The sequence below is a fragment of the Bos javanicus genome, chromosome 4 (assembly GCF_032452875.1).
Source record: "Bos javanicus breed banteng chromosome 4, ARS-OSU_banteng_1.0, whole genome shotgun sequence".
In the NCBI taxonomy this organism is placed as follows: domain Eukaryota; kingdom Metazoa; phylum Chordata; class Mammalia; order Artiodactyla; family Bovidae; genus Bos; species Bos javanicus.
Window position 1 is genome coordinate 71809362 of NC_083871.1, and position 21784 is coordinate 71831145.

A 21784-nucleotide genomic window follows, 5' to 3' on the forward strand; every position below is an offset into this window, starting at 1 on the left:
ATCTGACATTAGAAGCTTTTAACAAAGATGATTAGCAGTTCAAAGAAACTGCCCAAACTCACCTGATACCTTCTATATTTTATTATCTTCAAGCCTTATTTCTACCTAGAAATGAAACACTACATTTTCCCAATATTAAGTATTTATTTCTTTATATATACAAAAATATTTTACCAGGAGTATGCAGTCTCACAGATTGAACATTTCAGTAAATTTCATTTTGGACAACATATTAATATGTGAAAAGAAAAATTTACAGGGACAGTTGCTGAGAAGTCAATACTTAATTGTACTGCAGGTAGATTTTATTTATACAAGGACAGCAATAATGTTTCTTTTGTACAGGTACTAGTAATACAATTACTTGGAAAGCAGTAGCAATTAATTTTATTTTTAAACTTTTTCACCTTTAGCAGCTTGTTCAGCTTTAATTTTTTGGTTGTTAACAAGTATTTTGCCCTCCATTAAAAAAAAAAAATCTCTTCTACCATCATTTCACAGACTAGAGGTTAAAAAGAGCATGCATATGTGTTCGAAACAAAAATATACCAAAATGAAATGGGGGGAAAAACACCCAAAGTCCTCACATCAAATTTTCATCATGGGTTCTTAATAGAGCTAACACAACATGTGGAAAGTATACCAGATGCTGAACCCCAGTGTTCATTCTTCTAGCAAAATCCAAGATAACATTTTCTTAAACATCAATGTTACTGAAGAAACAGGAATCAGCAGTTCTTTTTTAAAGAGAACACACAGCCAAAAGAAGTATTTACCTTGTATTGCAGTTACAGATGGAGATCAGCTATTCCTCAAATCAAGTTCCACTAAAAAGACTAAGGCATTTCTCAGTTAGACCATGTCTATCAGAACAAAGTATGTTCTGCAAAGTCTGCAAAGGTTACTCACATCACTGCCTGCCTCTTGTATTTAAGAATAAGACGAGAACCACATATTTTAATTGGTAATGACTTATGGTTTAGTGATGGTAATAATATATATAGCAGAGTTTCCCTCATCCTCCAAGCTCCCAGGCCTCCTTGACTGATGTGAAGAAGGTTAAGTTTCAGGCATAGTTTGTCATATTTGTATGTTTCTACCCTGGGTTGCTGTGACTAAAGTGCAATAAAGATATTTATCCCCAACTTTTAAAGTAAGACCTTTTTTGGCTTTTGCTCTGTGTTAGTAACAGTACTTATTCACTGGGACTCAAGACAGATTTACAAGCATTAAGTCATTTAATCTGCCAAGTTGTAAGTGGCATTTACATCATCTGTAGATGTGTTCATTCAGTTTGTGCTGGAGATTAGAAAACAATTAAAGCTGGTAGGGGGAAAAAAAAAGAATTGTTGCTTCTGGTCAGCTTTGGTGTATGGAGGCAAGTCAGATTTCTCATAGCACTGCAGTATCAGCCAGTGGCCCTGAAGCAGGTAGAGAACAAAACTAAAAAAAAAAGCAGTCCTATTGGATTCGTGGTCCCCCAACTGGAGGTAACTGAATATGTTTCCCCTTTTAAAGAAACAAATGCCTTTTAAACTTAATACTATGGGTTGAACCATAGGGCTGCAGTGATAAATTTCAGGCAGAAGAATAAGGTACGCAGCTTTAAGGGGCAAAGATCAGAGTGTCTTCAGATGTAATAAGAGTACTGGATTGCTTACTTAAATTTTGTTTGACTTGTGAGTGGTCTGGTTGGTGAGGAGGAGGATTTCCTAAAGGTCTGGACTTAGAAAAGGATTCTGAACTCAAGACCTCCTGACCAAGGCCACTAAGAGACCAGAACACAACCTCTTTCAGGCTGGAACAACATCCTCAGAGCTGTTTTAAAACTGAAGGCAGAATTTCTAAATGGTGTGCACCTATCACTATGTTACCTCCAAGAGAGGTACACTTTAAAAGAACTAAAAAATAAGCCAACTCAGGGCAAATGAATATATATAATAAACAGATAAAGTAGCTTAATAAGGAATTTCCAATTTACCATTTACCTCATCAGAGTTATAAATTACGGTGAAGATAAATATTAAGTTAGCCTTATTTAACAAGTGTATTATTAAAAGGGAGATGTAAATTTTCTCAGTGGTCATATGGTCAGGAGTCATAATTAGGATCTCAGCCAGTAGAAGTGCACCAGCTCTATTTTTATAAAAAGAGAGACTATTTTAAAGAATGCAGTGCAGTGTACTGCAGAAGTAGTGCAAATCATGCTTTTAAAGTCTTATCTTAGAAATGAGATAGCATCATTCCTTCACTTTCTAGTGTTTTAAGGACTCATTTTTGATTCTGTGTACTAAGTCATTCCAGAAACACACAAAGTAATATGGTAAATTATGGAAAACACTAAAAATAAAACTTGAAGCTAGCAAAAATGCAGTTAAAAATAATCTTACCTTAAGAAAATTATAGAATTGTTTTCTTCAGACATATAATGTATATGTAAAAAATGATATGAATTATTACTCAATTGTATTCTTAAAAGTTTGTGAATATTAACTTGTTCTATATACAATAATCCTGTTATTTAAAATACTGAATTTCTCCTAAGAACTCCAAATCCATTACAGATGTTATTACATGAATTCTCACAACAAATCCAAGAGAAGGGCAGGTACTATAATCTCTAAGCCTGAACCATATCTCAAATTCATTTGAAGGTTTAAATAAGTATTTCCCAGGAGGTTTCCATCCATGACTCTGTCCTTTTTCCCTAAGAAAATAAAATTAGAATACCTTTCTGAGCTTAATTCCAAATATATTTTTCAGAAAGGGGATTAGTATCTAACTCAAAGTAAAACCAGAGCCTCTGAAAACTATGTGAAAAGTTTCATAATGTCTAAGAATTTGGAAATAATTAAAAATGTAAGAGCATTAGTTATAATTACATAGTGAACATTTTAGTATTATTATCCATATATCTTGGGAGAATTTTACATATTATACACATAGCTGTATATATATATATATATTATATATATGATGACTCAAACATTTAAAAAATGACCTGCTAGCTATATACAGAAAACTTCAGGATTGCTTTTTCCATATGTAGTATAAAGACTCATCACTATAAAATTATTGGCTCCCTAGCCTGTGGTTCCTGGAAAATGGGGTGTTGTTTCAGAAGTCATAAAAGTACAATGTTAAGTAGACCAATTTTCAAAACTTTAATATTTACCAGTTTAAAATAATTATACCTAACTCCATGGCTATCCATCTGAAAAATCAACCCCAATCACTGGATTGTGACACTTGTTGTTATCCATAAAAACAAGTACAAATTTAAATGACTCTTTAAAACAAAGATCATCTTCTATGGTCACTGGGATATTACAGTCAAAGCAGTCAGTACCTGGCCATAGTCTATAATGCTACACTAACATATTTTATTGCTAATTTGGATTCTTTTCTAAATTTGTGTTAATATCCAATTTGCTCTTTTAAAGAAAACTTGTCCTTATAAGCTATTATATTAAATTTACTAGATTCTAGAATCTAGGGTTCAGGCTACTATTGCTGTACTGGGTTTATGATATGATTTCTACCTTAGAAAGCTATGTTCAGCAGTTGTATGGTAAAAGTAAACAAAGTCTGATGTATTGGATAGTATTTTACTTGACACTATCCAAATATCAAACAGAAATGGAAACTGCATAATCAAGGCTTGGTTATAATAAAAGGAAAAATTCTACTTGAGTGCATCACATTTATTACACTAGTTACAGTTAAATGACTTATCCAGGGACATCAACTCTATGGATATGGGATATTTGTATATTTAAAAATATATATAATATTTAGCTGTATATAAATAATCATGCCCTGAATGCTGAATGTGGATGCTCACCTGTCTACAAGGAATCCTCAGGTGCATTACTATGTTGGCACATTGTTTCCCAAAAGCATATGCACGCATATTTTTAACAATATTTTTAATGTCACCTTAAGCTATTTTCTCTTCAGTAAAGCTAGTTATCTTAGACCTTCCCTACAGGAGAAGTTCACATTCCCTTGATCACAACTATACTGTCATTGCTATAGGAGAATTCTGGGGCCTCTGGGACTTCTTGCCCCAGCAGAGCTCTGCTGGTTTCTACAGAACCAGATGGGACTTCACTTTCAAGTTCAATGACTCTTTATTGAAATAGATGAACTTTGCTATAAATTGATTCTTTTCGGCTCTGGCATCTAGATGGAAATGAAATCAACTGCATTGTTCCATTTTATATTAGGAGGAATCTCATGTGTATAAACTAGTCATGAATACCATTTATAATAGAAATAACTCAAGTGTAGACTGTTTTCTAAATAATGTGCACTTTATACCATGTGATAAGGCCTAAAATATGTCTGATGTAAAAACCATCTCTGTTGTGTCGATGGGTAAAATATCTTGTGGATAGACTTCTTGAGCTGCTCCAGTGATCCCCAAGAGGCTGCAGGCAACAGCTCCAGTGATCCCCAAGAGGCTGAAGGCAGCGGCTCCAGTGATCCCCTAGAGGCTGCAGGCAGCGGCTCCAGTGATCCCCAAGAGGCTGAAGGCAGCGGCTCCAGTGATCCCCTAGAGGCTGCAGGCAGCGGCTCCAGTGATCCCCAAGAGGCTGCAGGCAGCGGCTCCAGTGATCCCCAAGAGGCTGCAGGCAGCGGCTCCAGTGATCCCCTAGAGGCTGCAGGCAGCGGCTCCAGTGATCCCCTAGAGGTGGCAGGCAGCAGCACGAAGGCACACTGCAGAAGACACCATACTTCCTGAGAATGTGAAAATAAAATTTCTCTTAAAATTTACAGTGTGTTGAGATGCTAAGTCATGGGACATCATCTCGACACTGTGCTTTGATTCATCTTTGAGAAGCCAAGACTTTGATGTAAATGTACGTGGTTTAAAAGTTACCAAAGTTACTAAAGGGTATGATCCATTTTGCTACCAATTTCCTATTCTAGGACAACGAACCTCCATACAGCTACTTGGGTGTTTGGTTTCATTGTGAAAAAGAACAGTGCCTGCTGCTTATTACCATGTATTTTCTCTTCCCTCTGAGTCCTCCGGGCTAGCATTCCATGTGACAGCTTAGCTGAGGGGAAAACAAATTTCAGCAGCCAGGGGTCTGGTGTCTACCACCAGACAAAGATGATCATCAAAGTTTAAGCACCTAACCTGTTAAGTGTGAATACTGTTTATGTGAAAAGCTAGCAGCAGTATAAAATATGGCTAACTTAGTTAAACAATAATCTGCATCTCTGAATATACTTTAGAAGAATTTATACCATCAAAGAATCCTAAAGGAAGATATTAACTGAGATGAATTTTGGAAATTTGTATATATTAATGTATCTAAAGAAGGAGAACTGTTTTCCTAATCAAAAAGTTTACTTCCTAAACAAAAAGTACATTTCCTAACAAATGTAAAAAAATATATAAAACATTATTTAATACATATTATATAATACATACACTGTACATACTATATAATATATATGTAGTCTAGTGAGATAAAACATTTGACAATTTTTTCCAAATTTCATAAATTGTTCAATGGATTTGGTTCACAACACAACAAACTGAAAAAATACCCTAATGATCACATCACACTTCAAAAAGCAAACTGATTGTTCACATAAACCCCCAACTGCAAACTGAAAGGCATTTTTCAGCATCACAGAAATTTTCAGAGGCATGATACATTTGCTGATCATATCCTAATAGAAAACTGTATAAAGCAATAGGTACACTTTCATCAGTTAAACTTTTACAATGGATCAGCTCCCAGAGTCATTCTGTTACAAGGTTTGCAGGATAAGGCACTCTCCCGGCCAGTGTGGCCTCGCTCGCCGTGTACATGTTAACGAAGCATCAGCCCGTCACTGCAACGAATGAGAGTGCAAGGTACTGCTCTTCATTTTTTCACGAGAGAGAGCATGAAGGGAAAAAACTAACATAGCTGCATAAATTAGAACGGATAGCCGTACAACTCTGAAATAATGAAGCTATGTTGCACTGAGCAGACTTCTGATGTCAGATTTGGATGGTGGTAGACTAGCTGTAGCACTGACATTAAAATTCTGCTTCTGTAAGAAATTGAATATATTAGGAAAGAAGGCCAATAAACCATTATTTTTTCCTAATAAGAGTAGCTGACCCTTCACTAAATACTGAACTAAATGACAGCTTTACAAAACTATTTCAAGTATTCATTATCACAGTGAAAATGTGAGACCAATGTTAGAGTGAATGATTTGAAAATTCCTTGGATGAAAAAGGCAAGGGTACTAAATCAAAACATATACAAAATGCTTCAACGCATTTCTTTATGTGATATGAATAGAAAGATTATCCATAAAAAGTTAGAAAAATTAAGATAAATTATATATTAGTACACCTTCTCAACCACATTTTATATAAAAATTCAGAATAGTGTACTGGTATTTCAATCTACACAATAAAAATGCCTGGACTTGGCAGATATCTTCTATCTGTGCATGTATTTATTCAGTAGGTTTAACTGTTGCAGTCACTTTTTGGAAAGTTTATTTGAATTGTGAACCTTACTGAATCATCAGTAAACCCAGCTGATTGGGACCCACTGTGGCTCCATTCTCAGTTTCTCTATGGCAGTCTGAAGTTTCTCAAAGGCTTTGTCTAGATTGTCATTGATGATGATCAGATCAAAATAGTGGTTGTACGCTCTCTGAATCCGTGCACTTTCATCCACTGTTTTCTTCAAGTCAGAGTCCTGGCAAAGAGTTTCAAGAGGAAAAGTTTACACAATGTATACTTATTGCTCACAATCAACTCAAAATGAAAGAAGAAGTAACTAGGATGGATATTTGAGTGTGATATCAATCCTCAAAATCTAATCTACATAGAGTGCTAAAAAATATATTACCATCTGTTCATATCCAGTCATTAAAGCTGCATTCATGTTTGCATTTTGAGTATTCTGTGTCTTCTGTTTCACTGATACTAAGAGAAGATTCCTAATTAAAGGACTATTGACAATAATCTTAGGGTGAAATCCAAAGTAATAAGGAATTATTGTAGGTCTCTAGCCTCCAGGTAGCACTAGTGGTAAAGAACCTGCCTGCCAATGTAGGAGATGCAAGAGATGCAGGTTTGATCCCTGTGTTGGGAAGATCTCCTGGAGGAGGGCATGACAACCCGCTCCAGTATTCATACTTGGAGAATCCCAGGGACAGAGAAGCCTGGTGGGCTATGGTCCATAGGGTCTCAAATAACAGGACATGACTGAAGTAACTTAGCACAGCACAGCCCGACTACATCATTCTTCTCAAAATATTTTTACTTTATGGAGTCTGTAAATCATGGAACCCAAATTTCAGTGGCTGTTAAGCTCAATGCCAAATTTACTGCCTTTCTCTAAGAAAGAGAATCTCAGAAGAACAGTTTGAAGACTACATGCTCCCCACCCCCACCCCCAACAACAACAACAACCACACACACACACTTTAATTTGTTATATATTTCATTATTGTTTATATTTCATAAAATACTTCTAGTCATTCTGGAATATTTAGGGAGAATAAGTAAAGAACAGGTTTTTTCATGAGCAAGTAAAGCTTTTCATTAAACTGTTTTAAATTTCACAATACTTCTACAGGTTCTCCAAATATTCATTAAGTTCCTATTAAAATGTCTGTTTCATAATCCATGGATATAACAGTGAATAAGACGGAATGGGTTCTTACCATTTACTGGAGGAGACAAATAAGAGGGCAAATAAACAAAAACTTGCAAGTTGTAGTAAGTACTATGAAAGAAACCAACCAGGAACAAAGAATTTTAAGAGACCTACCTTAGACAGAGTGACTCTACATATGAATAAATGACATTTAACCTACCTAAATGACATTTCCAGTTGAGCTATTTCACATCCTGAAAGATAATGCTGTGAAAGTGCTGCACTCAATATGTCGGCAAATTTGGAAAACTCAGCAGTGGCCATAGGACTGGAAAAGGTCAGTTTTCATTCCAATCCCAAAGAAAGGCAATGCCAAAGAATGCTCAAACTACTGCACAATTGCACTCATCTCACACACTAGTAAAGTAATGCTCAAAATTCTCCAAAATTCTTCTTCAGCAATATGTGAACCGTGAACTTCCAGGTGTTCAAGCTGGTTTTAGAAAAGGCAGAGGAACCAGAGATCAAACTGCAAACATCCGCTGGATCATCGAAAAAGCAAGAGAGTTCCAGAAAAACATCTATTTCTGCTTTATTGACTATGCCAAAACCTTTGACTGTGTGGATCATAATAAACTGTGGAAAATTCTGAAAGAGATGGGAATACCAGACCACCTGACCTGCCTCTTGAGAAACCTATATGCAGGTCAGGAAGCAACAGTTAGAACTGGACATAGAACAAGAGACTGGTTCCAAATAGGAAAAGGAGTACGTCAAGGCTGTGTATTGTCACCCTGCTTATTTAACTTCTATGCAGAGTAGAAGAGAAATGCTGGGCTGGAAGAAACACAAGCTGGAATCAAGATTGCCGGGAGAAATATCAATAACCTCAGATACGCAGATGACACCACCCTTATGGCAGAAAGTGAAGAGGACTAAAAAGCTTCTTGATGAAAGTGAAAGAGGAGAGTGAAAAAGTTGGCTTAAAGCTCAACATTCAGAAAACTAAGATTATGGCATCTGGTCCCATCACTTCATGGGAAATAGATGGGGAAACAGTGGAAACAGTGTCAGACTTTATTTTTGGGGGCTCCAAAATCACTGCAGATGGTGATTGCAGCCATGAAATTAAAAGGCGCTTACTCCTTGGAAGAAAAGTTATGACCAACCTAGATAGCATATTCAAAAGCAGAGACATTACTTTGCCAACAAAGGTCTGTCTAGTCAAGGCTATGGTTTTTCCTGTGGTCATGTATGGATGTGAGAGTTGGACTGTGAAGAAAGCTGAGCGTTGAAGAATTGATGCTTTTGAACTGTGGTATTGGAGAAGACTCTTGAGAGTCCCTTGGACTGTAGGAGATCCAACCAGTCCATTCTAAAGGAGATCAGTCCTGGGTGTTCATTGGCAGGACTGATGCTAAAGCTGAAACTCCAAAACTTTGGCCACCTTATGCGAAGAGTTGACTCATTGGAAAAGACTCTGATGCTGGGAGGGATTGGGGGCAGGAGGAGAAGGCAATGACAGAGGATGAGATGGCTGGATGGCATCACCTACTCGATGGAAATGCGTTTGAGTAGACTCCGGGAGTTGGTGATGGACAGGGAGGTTTGGCGTGCTGCGATTCATGGGGTTGCAAAGAGTTGCACACGACTGAGTGACTGAACTGAACTGAAATGACATTTAAATTGAGAACTATAGTGGAGGAAAGAGCATTCCAGGCAGAGGAAACAGCAATGTAAAATCCAAGGGGAAAATGGATACTGAAAGATAAAAAGACCACCAAGATGGATGGAGGACAAGGGAGGATGGGGTAATAAGTTGAGACAGCACAGGCTAGGTCATGGAAGACCTAGATGCGATGGGAAGACATCTCTGGATTATGATGGAGGCAGAGAAGATGGAAATGACAGCAGAATAGACATATATTTTGGTGATAAAATTATCCAGTTTAGCTGATGGGCTGAATATGGAACGTGAGGAATATGAATGAATCAAAAATAGCTCGAGTTTCTAGCTTGAATAAATGGATAGTTGCAGAAGACGTAGAGTTGGGTGGGTGGGAGTGGGGGAAATATGATTTTGGGTGGGGGGTAAATAAAACATTCTACTTTGTACATGCTAAGTTTACGGTGTCTATGAGACATCCAGGTGCAGCTGTAATGTTAAGTAGGTAAACGCTAGTGTAAATTGGAGCTCAGGTCTGGGTTATCAATATAATAGGAACATCAGCTTAATAATGGTAAATAAGTTAATGGATTTGGTGAAAACTCCTAAAGGAAAGTAAAATAGTGAAGTGGGTTCTCAAGTAAGCTTGAGGGATATTAGTACTTATATTTTAGTTAATATTTTCACTGAGATCTCTAAATCAGTTTGAAACAACTAAAATATCTTTGGGTTTCCCTGGTGGCTCAGATGGTAAAGAATCTGCCTGCAATTCAGAAGACCCAGGTTCGACACCTGGGTTGGGAAAATTCCCCTGGAGAAAGGAATGGCAACCCACTCCAGTATACTTTGCTGGAGCATACCATGAACAGAGGAGCCTTTTGTTATAGATGTATAAACAGGCCAACTTATAAACAAATCTTACCTAGTATAGTCATTAGCAATCTGTCCTATTAAAACACAAATCAATTCTATTTGACAATAATAATCCTGTGACAATTATCTAGTATACCATATAGATGGAAGAATAAAAACCTCTCTCTCTGTATGGCTATAGAATGATCTCCAGAATGTATTAGTAAGTGAAAAAGGCAGGCAGACAACTGTATGTAAGAAGCTACCTTTAATGTAAGAAATGGGGGCAGGAGGATACACATATTTATATTAAAAATTGTGAAAATAGCTACCTGTGTAGGTGGGAGGCTGGAGTACAGAGGACAGTAAAGCTAAATTTTGTTTGATTTAAAGATTTACTCTGGAACTATGAAAATGTATACAATTATATGACAAAATTAAATTCAAATAAAAAACAGTAATACCTAAAACTTAAAAGCAAAATAAAAAAGTGTTTCAAGTTGATGGTTTAAACACTGAATTATTTTAGTGACTTTAAAATAATATTCAAGGAATATATCATAATTTTTTAAAAAAGTTTTAAGTCTGAAACTTAAAACTTTTTAATAATCATATTGTTAATATTATGACTCAGGAATTACACATATAGTATGTGCTTATTTTATATATGTAAAGTCTGAAATTATGTTAATGTTATTAGGAATGAAGACTTTCAGCATAGGAGAAAAAAAACGATTTAAAAAAGTCAAAGAAGTTAAGTAAAAATGTAAAATCTGAGTTGAAACTATCAAATTGAACTAATAATGTCTATATTCCAAAAGGGGGAAATATGTTTCCTTTATCTGGTCACTAAGAAGATCTCGAAACAATGACCAGCTAAGTTGAATACACAATTCTAGCATCCATAGGAGGCCTAAATACTACTTCCCACTAGAAGGAACCAGGGCTTTTGGAAGGCTGGTTCCAGATCTGGGCCAAGAAATGTGTAAGGATAACCTGGAGCAGCTCGTACCAGGAAGCAAAGAATCATTGAAGGTTATTGGGGTTGTATTAAAAAGACTCAAGACAATAAGAGGAATAGGCTCCTCCTAGCTAAAGATGAGACAATTTACACATCAAAGAGTAATAACTGACTTAAGCACAGACAAGGGAGTATTTCAAGTGACTTTAATATATAGTGATTTGATTTGACTGATATACTTAGTGGGATAAACCCTAAAGATAAAAGAGACAGTTCACAAGAATCATACCTGGTAGCATTTGTACACTTATATTCAGACTGCTGTGTATTGTGAGATAAAGCAAATGAGCAATTATGTGCTACTCTTAACATTCCCAGTGTTTTTGAGAACTGGGATACTCAGCACAGGAGAATGGAGTTACCATATAAAAGAGGTTAAGTATAAACCCTGTAATCCTGGATTTGATGGGGAAGTGTCAGTATAAATTCATGATACAGTTTCCTTCAAACATACAAACAGAAAAGCATATATCCAAATGAGCTCTGTCTACCTAAAAGGTGCATACAGCTAGAAACAATCCTCAATCTTGGGACAATGTGCATCTTTAATATTATAGTCCTAAAATAAAATATCATTTACTCTAAAAGGAACCAGAGCTTTTTGGACAAATAGCTGACTCCTGGCTTGGAACAGAAAATGTACAAGATGAGCCTGGAACATCTGTCTTACAGCAGGGAAGCTATATGAGACCATTAGGCTCATGAAATAGATCTCAAGGGCCAACTTAAATAAGCCCCCGTTGGTCAAAAATGGGACAATTTGAACATCAATAAGAATAACAACTGCAATAAGAGAGTAAAATATATCAAGTTTAAATCCATGTGCTTGTGGATGTAAAAACTAAAAAACACAAACCTTATTTGGTCACCTGTGGAGTCTGTTATGGAACAAACCCATTATTCTGAAAACTGATCTATAAAGGGGAAGTATCAAGTATATTTTCTACTTTTCTGTATATACTCTACTTCAGAGTAATCTACTAGTTAATGAAAAAAAGTCATTACTTAGAAGAATTCTAGTTTATAAATGCAGAACGAATGACAAACTTGGAATACTACCACTTCACATCACAGTTCCTAAAAAAAAAAAACACAAAAGATATCAGAAGAACTCTCCTGCCTCACAACTCAGACCACAAGTACGGAATAACAAAAGACACTGTGCGTCTTTCGCACGTTAGCAATGGAACCCAGGGATTCCAGAGATAGGAAACGGTGAGCCCTATGATTATCCCAGGTTACACACCAGCTTGAAATAGCTTCCAGTCTGCAGCATAGGGAGGCGGAGCCCAGGAGGAGGCTACTGAACTCTCAGTTGTCAGCAGAGCTGACAGTCCAGGGAGAACAAGGCGGCAGGGGTTTGCAGGACAGAATACAGGATGGAACAGCAGCCTGGAGAGAGAACTCTGGAGACTTGCAAAAGACCCCCCTCCAGCATTCAGCTGAATACCAATCCTTGCACTTCACAACTACCCAGGATCACCAAAGAATCACCAGGAAGGATGAGAGCTATCATTCTGAGCCAGAAACAATATCCATGCCCACAGGCAGGACAGAAAACCTCTTGAGGCACAGGTCATCTGAGAGAGCACTCAAATGGGTTTTGCCTCAGCACTCAAGAGTAATTGCTCCTAGAATGAGAACTGCTCTGGTTTTAAAGCAAGATGTGAAAGGAACAAACAATTTCCAAATAGCTGCATTTCCCAGGACAAAATTCACAATATTAGGTATCCAATAAATTACTAGGACTGCAAAGGTGCAAGAAAATAAGACTCACAATGAGGAGCAAAGTCATTAAATAATCCAGAACTGGTGCAAATGTTAGAATTTGAAGACATGAAAACATTTATTATAACTATATTTCAGATATTCATAAAGCTCATTAGAGACATGGAGCAACCTGAAAAAGAACAAAGAAGACTAAAGCTACCTGATTTCAAGGCTAATCAGCTAAATTGTGGAAGAGGTAGAAGCAGGAGGGAGGGACTGTGAAGGGGCACAAGGAAACTTGTGGAGGTGATGGGCATGCCGTTTCTTTACTGTGATGGCCTCACAGGTGCATACATGAGCCCCACCTTATCAAGGTGTATACTTTCAACATATATCGTTTATTGTATATCAATTATACCTTGATTAAGCTGGGGTGGGGGAAAAAAGATTTAGAAGATATTAGGTAAATGCAATGTGTTAATCTTGTTTGGATCCTGATTTGAACAAACTAACTAAAAAAAATTATAAATACTGAGGAAATGCAAATACAGACTATATATTGATAATATTAAGAAGCTGCTCTTCCTAATGTTTGATGTGTTAATGGTTTCATGGTTACGTCCAAAACGTCTATCTTTAGACATAAATACTAAAGTATTTATGGTTGATGTGATATCAAAGATGTGCTTCAAAATAATTCAAGGTGAGGGAGGAAGTGAAGAGAGGTCTAATTGTAACAAAAATGGCCATGTGTTATTGAAGCTAAGTGGTGGGCACATGGGAGTTCATGTCTTCCCTCTTTTCTACATATTTAAAATTTTTCACAACATGAGAAAAAGAGAGGGAGAAATGAAAACATGTAACAACACCTAACTCTACCCATAGTAAACCTTATGAACATCTTGTATAGGCCCTGTTTCCACAGAGGTAAAAAGAGGGAATTAGATTAATATGTACATTTTAACACTGTTCCATTTCCTTTACACAGAGTAAACTTCTGTTTTAAAATGGAGTGGACGATGATTTTTAAGTAAAAGCAATACTGTTCTAAATCCTAACTACATCCAGGGAACATATTTTTATTCTGTGATACCTTATGTAATGTGTTTGTTTCATAAATATGAATAGATAGAATTAAACATGCCCAAAAGAAAAAGGAAAAACTTTAGGAGGAAAATAACACCGCTAGCCTGAACACTCCTCACCGTCAGAAGTTTGGTAGTGATACCAGCCTCCACTACGGCCTTGTGCATGGCACGTAGGGTATCCAGCTCTGGAGCAGCAATGAACACAACATAGGGCATGAACTCGGATGTCCTCAGCACTTTCAGGGCCTGTGTAGAAGAAAGTTGCAAACCAATTTATATAGGATTAGAATCTGAATTATGTTACCCTAAATAATCAAAGTCCACCTGCCCTCTTCCTAAAGATAAAGGACATAGTCTAACACCTGCTCCCCATCCCCTCACCTCCCTTCTATCCTTCTGATTCCATATAGTGCTTTCCTAAAATGGTGATCCATTAATTTTGTTCTGATTTCAGTCTCACTACTCTTTGGTACCCCTGAACAAAAAAAAAGTATTAATGATCCCAAATCATTAAGAATGATATAAATGCTTTCTATGTTAATTGTAGAATTCTGTTAATATTGAAAAAGCAGAAATAATTTCAGTGTCCGTTAACTGGAGAGTGGTTATATAAATAATCATATATCTGTACTATGAAATATCATGCAGCAATCACAAAAAAAGCTCTATAGTACCTAACACGAAAAGATCTTCAAAAAATACTGCTTAATGAAAAAAGGCTAAAGAATCTGTATAGAATTTTTCCATTTATGTATATAAGAAACAACAAAAGTTGAAAACCCATTACATTTTCTAAATATATATATTTTTTTATTTAAAGCATACTTAAAATGACAGCATGATATGCACCAAACTATTAATAATACAAATCTCTGAGTAGGGAAAGGGGATTGGGTTGAGTGTAGAATGGTGGGAAGGGGTCAGTAAAGGACACAGAATGAGAATGAAATGAATGGGATATGTGTGTGAATGTGTGGGGCTGTGTGTGTGCTGGGTGGGAAGGGGTGTGACTCAAGCATCTATTGCCATCCAAGTCTCTGCTGACTAATGGATTAGAGATTTAGTAAACTAGCTGTAGATGCATAATAAGGTTCTCTATCGCCACAGGTAATAGAGGAAAAGAGATATCCTCATAATCTGAAGACAAAAACTCCACAGGAACTAAAACTTAAAAAACAGCTTTGGAATTCATACAGCTTACTTGTGGGTTGACATCCAAAATGCAAGTTCTTCCAGTTTGGACAACTTCAAGAATGGAGTCGATCTTGGTTCCGTAGAGGTTTCCTTCATATTCCCCATGTTCCAAATACTTTCCAGCTTTAATATCAGCTTCCATCTCAGATCGTGACACAAATTTATATGCTTGGCCATCTTTTTCATCTTCCCTTGGTTTCCGTGAAGTAACTAAATAACACAGCATTGAGAATTTGTACAGAGACAATGCAATGTATTAAAATATAAACCAAAATGTACAGGGTAGCTTAAGACTTTTACATTTAGTGCAGGGGTTGGCAAACCATAGCCTATGACCAAATCTTATTTTTGTAAATAAAGTTTATTTACAAAACCTGTTTGCTTCTTATTGTAAATAATAATACTTCTGTAAAAAAGTTTTACTGGCACACAGCTTTGCTCATTCATTTTATCACCCATGTTTTCATTCATTTTACAAAGGCAGAATAGCTGCTGCTGCTAAGTCGCTTCAGTCGTGTCTGACTCTGTGTGACCCCATAGACGGCAGCCCACTAGGTGCCTCTGTCCCTGGCATTCTCCAGGCAAGAATACTGGAGTGGGTTGCCATTTACTTCTCATAATAGCTGTGGTACAGACTAAACGGACTACAAAATCTAAAATAAAAAAGTTTACTGACCCTGATCCACAGAAATGTTTTAAGAGGTAGTCTCCAATATACAATTTACATCCAAAAAATATGCTTTATAAAGTCAGTTTGAAACTTGAAATATATTTTACCTAGAAGCAGAGCCCTAACTTGAAATTCCTAACTAAGGTAAGAGCAATAAGTGTGAAGTCAAGTCACTGTCACTCAGTCGAGTCGACTCTGCAACCCCATGGACTGTAGCCTACCAGGCTCCTCCCTCCATGGGATTCTCCAGGCAAGAGTACTGGAGTGGGTTGCCATTTCCTTCTTAAGTGTGAAGTATATTGCAAATGAGGGTCTTTTCTATCTGACCAATACTCCCTTTCTGTTAAGGAGTATTAATTTCTTTATACTTTAACACTGCCTAATTGCAAGTCCAGTAAGTGAGCAAAGTTCTATTCTTAGTTGGTATTATCAATTTTCTGAAGTGTAGTTTTACCCACAAATTATCTGTCCTTTATTTCACCCTAGTACCACACCTTTCTTCTGGCTTCCTTCTACTTGACATTTCCAAATGTTAATTGTTTTGTTTTGCACCTCAGTGGTAGATCTAGCCACCTGGATGTTACTATGTTCTACTTTCTCTACTCTGACCTGAAGTATTCTTTCTGAGAGAATGAGAGAGAGATCAAGTCAAAGATCCTTTTATCTGGTATTTGAGAAACATACAACTCCTTTGCAACCTGGCTGTGCTAGGAACAGATAATTATCACCTTTCAAACTGTTGTAAAAATGCAGTTATGTACTCTCTGCCAACTTGCTAGAACTCCCTAGGAAGAAAGGTAATTTGTGTACGTGTGTGTGTATATTCAAGTTTAACCTTAATCTGAGTTTGGCTACATCAGATATAGATAAAAAAAAATTCTACTTCTATTAGTCAAGTACTTATACAAGCAGAATATCTGAGGAAATTATTAACTATATGCAATTAAAGTTAGAAAGTAAACAGATGAAAAAGTGACAGTTAGTATTTGGACTATTTGTAACAACACACCAAGAAAACTTTTATAAGAACAAAACTTTAAGTTCAAGCTCAGTAACAAGGGTCTAATTGATAAATGAGATCATTATGTACGAGACAATTCCCTTTTTCCCCTGCTGTTTTCTGGCTCATCCCAGATTACTGTAGAGAGATTTATGAAGTCACTTAAAGAGCTTCAAGATGCCCATAATGACTTTTCATGTTAAAAAATGTGTAATCTCTAAGGTTTCTGGAATTCTTTACCAAAAGTGGTATGATAAAATTTCAAAGGCAATTTTAAGTTCCCCAACTACACACATGCTAGGACTTGGCTTAGTATCTGTGAAGATAATTTTAGAAGAGTATGACTTTTGTGATGCACCACAGTGAAACCACACATAGAAATGTGCTGCTTGAAGTGGAACGTACAGACACACACACTGCCTCCACCACTACCTCTATCACATGGAGAGAATCTCACATTATTGGGGAAATGTTTTTGGTTTACAAGTGAATTTTAACTATAATACCATTCTCTAGTGGACACACACACACAATCTAAATTGCCACATAATTAAGTCTTTTTCCATTTTTAGAACAGAGAAATTAGATCAGGGTGACTTAACTACAGCTGATTCCTTAGACTTTTATGGTAACTAATAGATTGTTTAGCAAAATTCTAATCTTTAGCAGCTCTTCATATAGTGAGGAAATAAGCAACAAAGTAACATTTGTTAACTATTCCAAGACATAGTAAAGAGAAAACATAATTAATAAGGCAGTTTAGCCAAGAAGATGAATAATTTTTAATATTTTATTTTAGGATCATATAATACATAAAGAAAATGAAATCAACTTAATCTAACAGCAGTATTTACCTCCTTCCCTATGAGACCTTGCCATCCAGACCACCAGACAATGTATCACAAGTTAAGGAAACTTGTCACACTTAATATTTTTTTGTATGTGTTAATTCTGAAGCTTAATAAAAACTAGATGTTATATAAATGTGAATGATTTAAAAAAAAGTAAGACACACCAACATCATGTAACGAAATGAGAGTTGATGTATGGATATACATACATAATTCTATATAAAAATTCATATATGAATATTTACAGTTACTAAAAATCTGTTGAAAGGTAAAATAGTATATCTTTCTGTAAATTAATTTGGCATGAAGAAAGCAAGATGAAATAAATATATTTATACTTCTATGTATAAATCCCTCTCTACATATATATCCTTTGGTTTACTAATTTTACATCTGAGATTTACATATACACAGTTTAGTTACTTGTAACAAAAATGCCACCCAAACCATGCAAATGGACGATAACAGAGAGGGTTAAATAAAGCATGATATACTTATATACTAGAATATTAAGAAGCTAATATGATTAATTCTTAGGGTTTTTTAATCATGATAAAATATATATAACATAAAATTTATCATTTTAACCATTATTAAGTGTACAATTAATTGGCAGTAAGTACATTAACACTGTTGTGCAACCATTACCATTATTCATCTCCAGAATATTTTAATCATCCTATACAACAGAAACATAAAAAAGAATTACACTCACTATTTAATATTCTTAGAGATACAGCAGAGATAGTTCCCAGAAACAGATGGTGCTATGGGAAAAAAAAATTAAACAGGAAACAGAAAATAATCCTAAAATGAAAATTATGACTAGTTGTGATAAACACTGATGAGATAGAAGATAAAGAATTCAAGGTAATCTTTTAAAGAGTAGAATAAAAAGATAAAAGGCTAGACAATATGAAAAGTAAGAGACAAAAGAGATAAATCCAGGATGTTCAACATCTAGCTAATAGAAATTCTAAAAAAAGTCAAAACAGAAAACAGAGAGAAATCATCGAAGAAACATAATTCCCTAGAATGGAAGAGCATGAATTTCTAGTCTGAAGAGCCACAATCATCAGCACAAGGAATAAAAATAGATGCACACAAAGGCACATCATTATTATAAGATAATGAAAACCAACAAAATAAAAAGACTCTGAAGGAAGAAAATCAGGTCATTTATGAAAGAACAAAAATTAAAATGATGTCCTAGACTTCTTAAAAGACCCTGATGCTGGGAAAGAATGAAAGCAGAAGGAGAAGAGGGCAACGGAGGATAAATTGATTATATGGCATCACTGATTCAATGGACATGAACTTGGGCAAATTCTGGGAGATGGTGAGGAGCAGGGAAGCCTGGTGTGCTGCAGTCCATGGGATCTCAAAGAGTTGGACATGACCTGGTGACTGAACAACAGACTTCTTAACCAAACTGGATTCAAGAGTAACATCTTTTCAGTATTACAATTTAGACTTTCTATTCTCAATTAATCAAATACAGGGCAAAAAACATACAACTTCAAACACAAAGATCCAAAAATTAACATCCATACACCATTTCTTGTCAAGTTGCAAGTGATGTGCCGCAGCAAAACAATGCAATAAACCAAGAAAGAAAAAGAATGGGACCCAGGAGCCATAGCTTCAACTCAGGACAACAATAAAGGGAAACATCCTTATGCTAACGTGGGATAGACAGAGAGGAGTGTGTGTAGTCCTCACTGAAGCAGGAAGACTGAGGCTTGTGAGACTGAGGTCTCCAAGAAAAATGCGCGACTTACCGAATAAGCTAGTCTTTGTTTTAATACAAAACTATATGCATGAATTATGACAGAATTCATGCATATAGTTTTGTATTAAAACAAAGACTGGCCCAGATAATCACGATGGTGTGATCGATCACTCACCTAGAGCCAGACATCCTGGAACGTGAAGTCAAGTGGGCCTTAGAAAGCATCACTACAAACAAAGCCAGTGGAGGTGATGGAATTCCAGTTGAGCTATTCCAAATCCTGAAAGATGATGCTGTGAAAGTGCTGCACTCAATATGCCAGCAAATTTGGAAAACTCAGCAGTGGCCACAGGACTGGAAAAGGTCAGTTTTCATTCCAATCCCAAAGAAAGGCAATGCCAAAGAATGCTCAAACTACCGCACAGTTGCACTCATCTCACACGCTAGTAAAGTAATGCTCAAAATTCTCCAACCCAGGCTTCAGCAATATGTGAACCGTGAACTTCCTGACGTTCAAGCTGGTTTTAGAAAAGGCAGAGGAACCAGAGATCAAATTGCCAACATCCGCTGGATAGTGGAAAAAGCAAGAGAGTTCCAGAAAAACATCTATTTCTGCTTTACTGACTATGCCAAAACCTTTGACTGTGTGGATCATAATAAACTGTGGAAAATTCTGAAAGAGATGGGAATACCAGACCACCTGACCTGCCTCTTGAGAAATTTGTATGCATGTCAGGAAGCAACAGTTAGAACTGGACATGGAACAACACACTGGTTCTAAATAGGAAAAGGAGTTCGTCAAGGCTGTATATTGTCACCCTGCTTATTTAACTTATATGCAGAGTACATCATGAGAAACGCTGGGCTGGAAGAAGCACAAGCTGGAATCAGGATTGCCGGGAGAAATATCAATAACCTCAGATATGCAGATGACACCACCCTTATGGCAGAAAGTAAAGAGGAACTCAAAAGTCTCTTGATGAAAGTGAAAGTGGAGAGTTAAAAAGTTGGCTTAAAGCTCAACATTCAGAAAACGAAGATCATGGCATCCGGTCCCATCACTTCATGGGAAATAGATGGGGAAACAGTGGAAACAGTGTCAGACTTTATTTTTCTGGGCTCCAAAGTCACTGCAGATGGTGACTGCAGCCATGAAATTAAAAGACGCTTACTCCTTGGAAGGAAAGTTATGACCAACCTAGATAGCATATTCAAAAGCAGAGACATTACTTTGCCAACAAAGGTTCGTCTAGTCAAGGCTATGGTTTTTCCAGTGGTCATGTACGGATGTGAGAGTTGGGACTGTGAAGAAGGCTGAGCGCCGAAGAATTGATGCTTTTGAACTGTGGTGTTGGAGAAGACTCTTGAGAGTCCCTTGGACTGTAAGAAGATCCAACTAGTCCATCCTGAAGGAGATCAGCCCTGGGATTTCTTTGGCAGGAATGATGCTAAAGCTGAAACTCCAGTACTTTGGCCACCTCATGCGAAGAGTTGACTCATTGGAAAAGACTCTGAGGCTGGGAGGGATTGGGGGCAGGAGGAGAAGGGGACAACAGAGGATGAGATGGCTGGATGGCATCACTGACTCGATGGCCGTGAGTCTGGGTGAACTCTGGGAGTTGGTGATGGACAGGGAGGTCTGGCGTGCTGCGATTCATGGGGTTGCAAAGAGTCAGACACGACTGAGCGACTGAACTGAACTGAGAGCTATCTTTATATTGGGAGGACACTCAGGAAGACAGCAGATAAGGCCTACACTGGATAGAGCAAGAAACAGCAGAGTGAAGATATTATTAAAACATATGGAGGACTAACAGAAGAAATACCAGAAAGATTGAAAAGTGACTGTTTCCGGTAACTAGGTAGAAGAAGATGGGGTTATTTTTCATTATATATATATATATATATATATATTTTTTAAATTTTATTTTATTTTATTTTTAAACTTTACATAATTGTATTAGTTTTGCCAAATATCAAAATGAATCTGCCACCGGTATAAAATATGCTACATGCATTAATTTGATAAAAACAGAAAACAAAATACTTTAAAATACTCTGGTCACAGTGAGATTTTTATTTTGTTAACTATTTAACTAGGATTTGTCTGATTTACTGATTTACAGTGTATACAATGCAACTCAAGCCCTAAAGGGATTACAAACAACACCCCTAAGAATGCTAGCAACAGGATTACTCACTGAGAACTGAATGTCTAAGCATACTGGATGAAAGGACAGACACCCTAAAACTCATCTGAAAGAGATGGAGTGATGTCAGGCTAAGACCTGACTTGGAAAGCTTAAAGGAATTAAAACATCTACAGAAATTCTATGTGAATCAAAACGGGGCTTGTCAGCAATGGAAGC

At 36.6% G+C, this 21784-nt stretch overlaps 2 protein-coding genes across 13 annotated transcripts in view; one reads left to right on the forward strand and one right to left on the reverse strand.

The window, feature by feature from the left end:
* GSDME (gasdermin E) overlaps positions 1 to 21784 on the forward strand; it is a 99803-nt gene that overhangs the window by 73691 nt on the left and 4328 nt on the right. The window lies entirely within an intron of this gene.
* PALS2 (protein associated with LIN7 2, MAGUK p55 family member) overlaps positions 284 to 21784 on the reverse strand; it is a 165054-nt gene continuing 143553 nt past the window's right edge. For all 12 annotated transcript variants that reach the window (XM_061414339.1, XM_061414335.1, XM_061414336.1 and 9 more), the window contains 3 exons: positions 15170 to 15372; positions 14086 to 14214; positions 284 to 6725 (listed from right to left, as the gene is read on the reverse strand). In XM_061414339.1, the coding sequence (XP_061270323.1) occupies positions 6549 to 6725; positions 14086 to 14214; positions 15170 to 15372 (509 nt within the window). In that variant the 3' untranslated portion in view covers positions 284 to 6548. The remainder of the gene's footprint in view (positions 6726 to 14085; positions 14215 to 15169; positions 15373 to 21784) is intronic.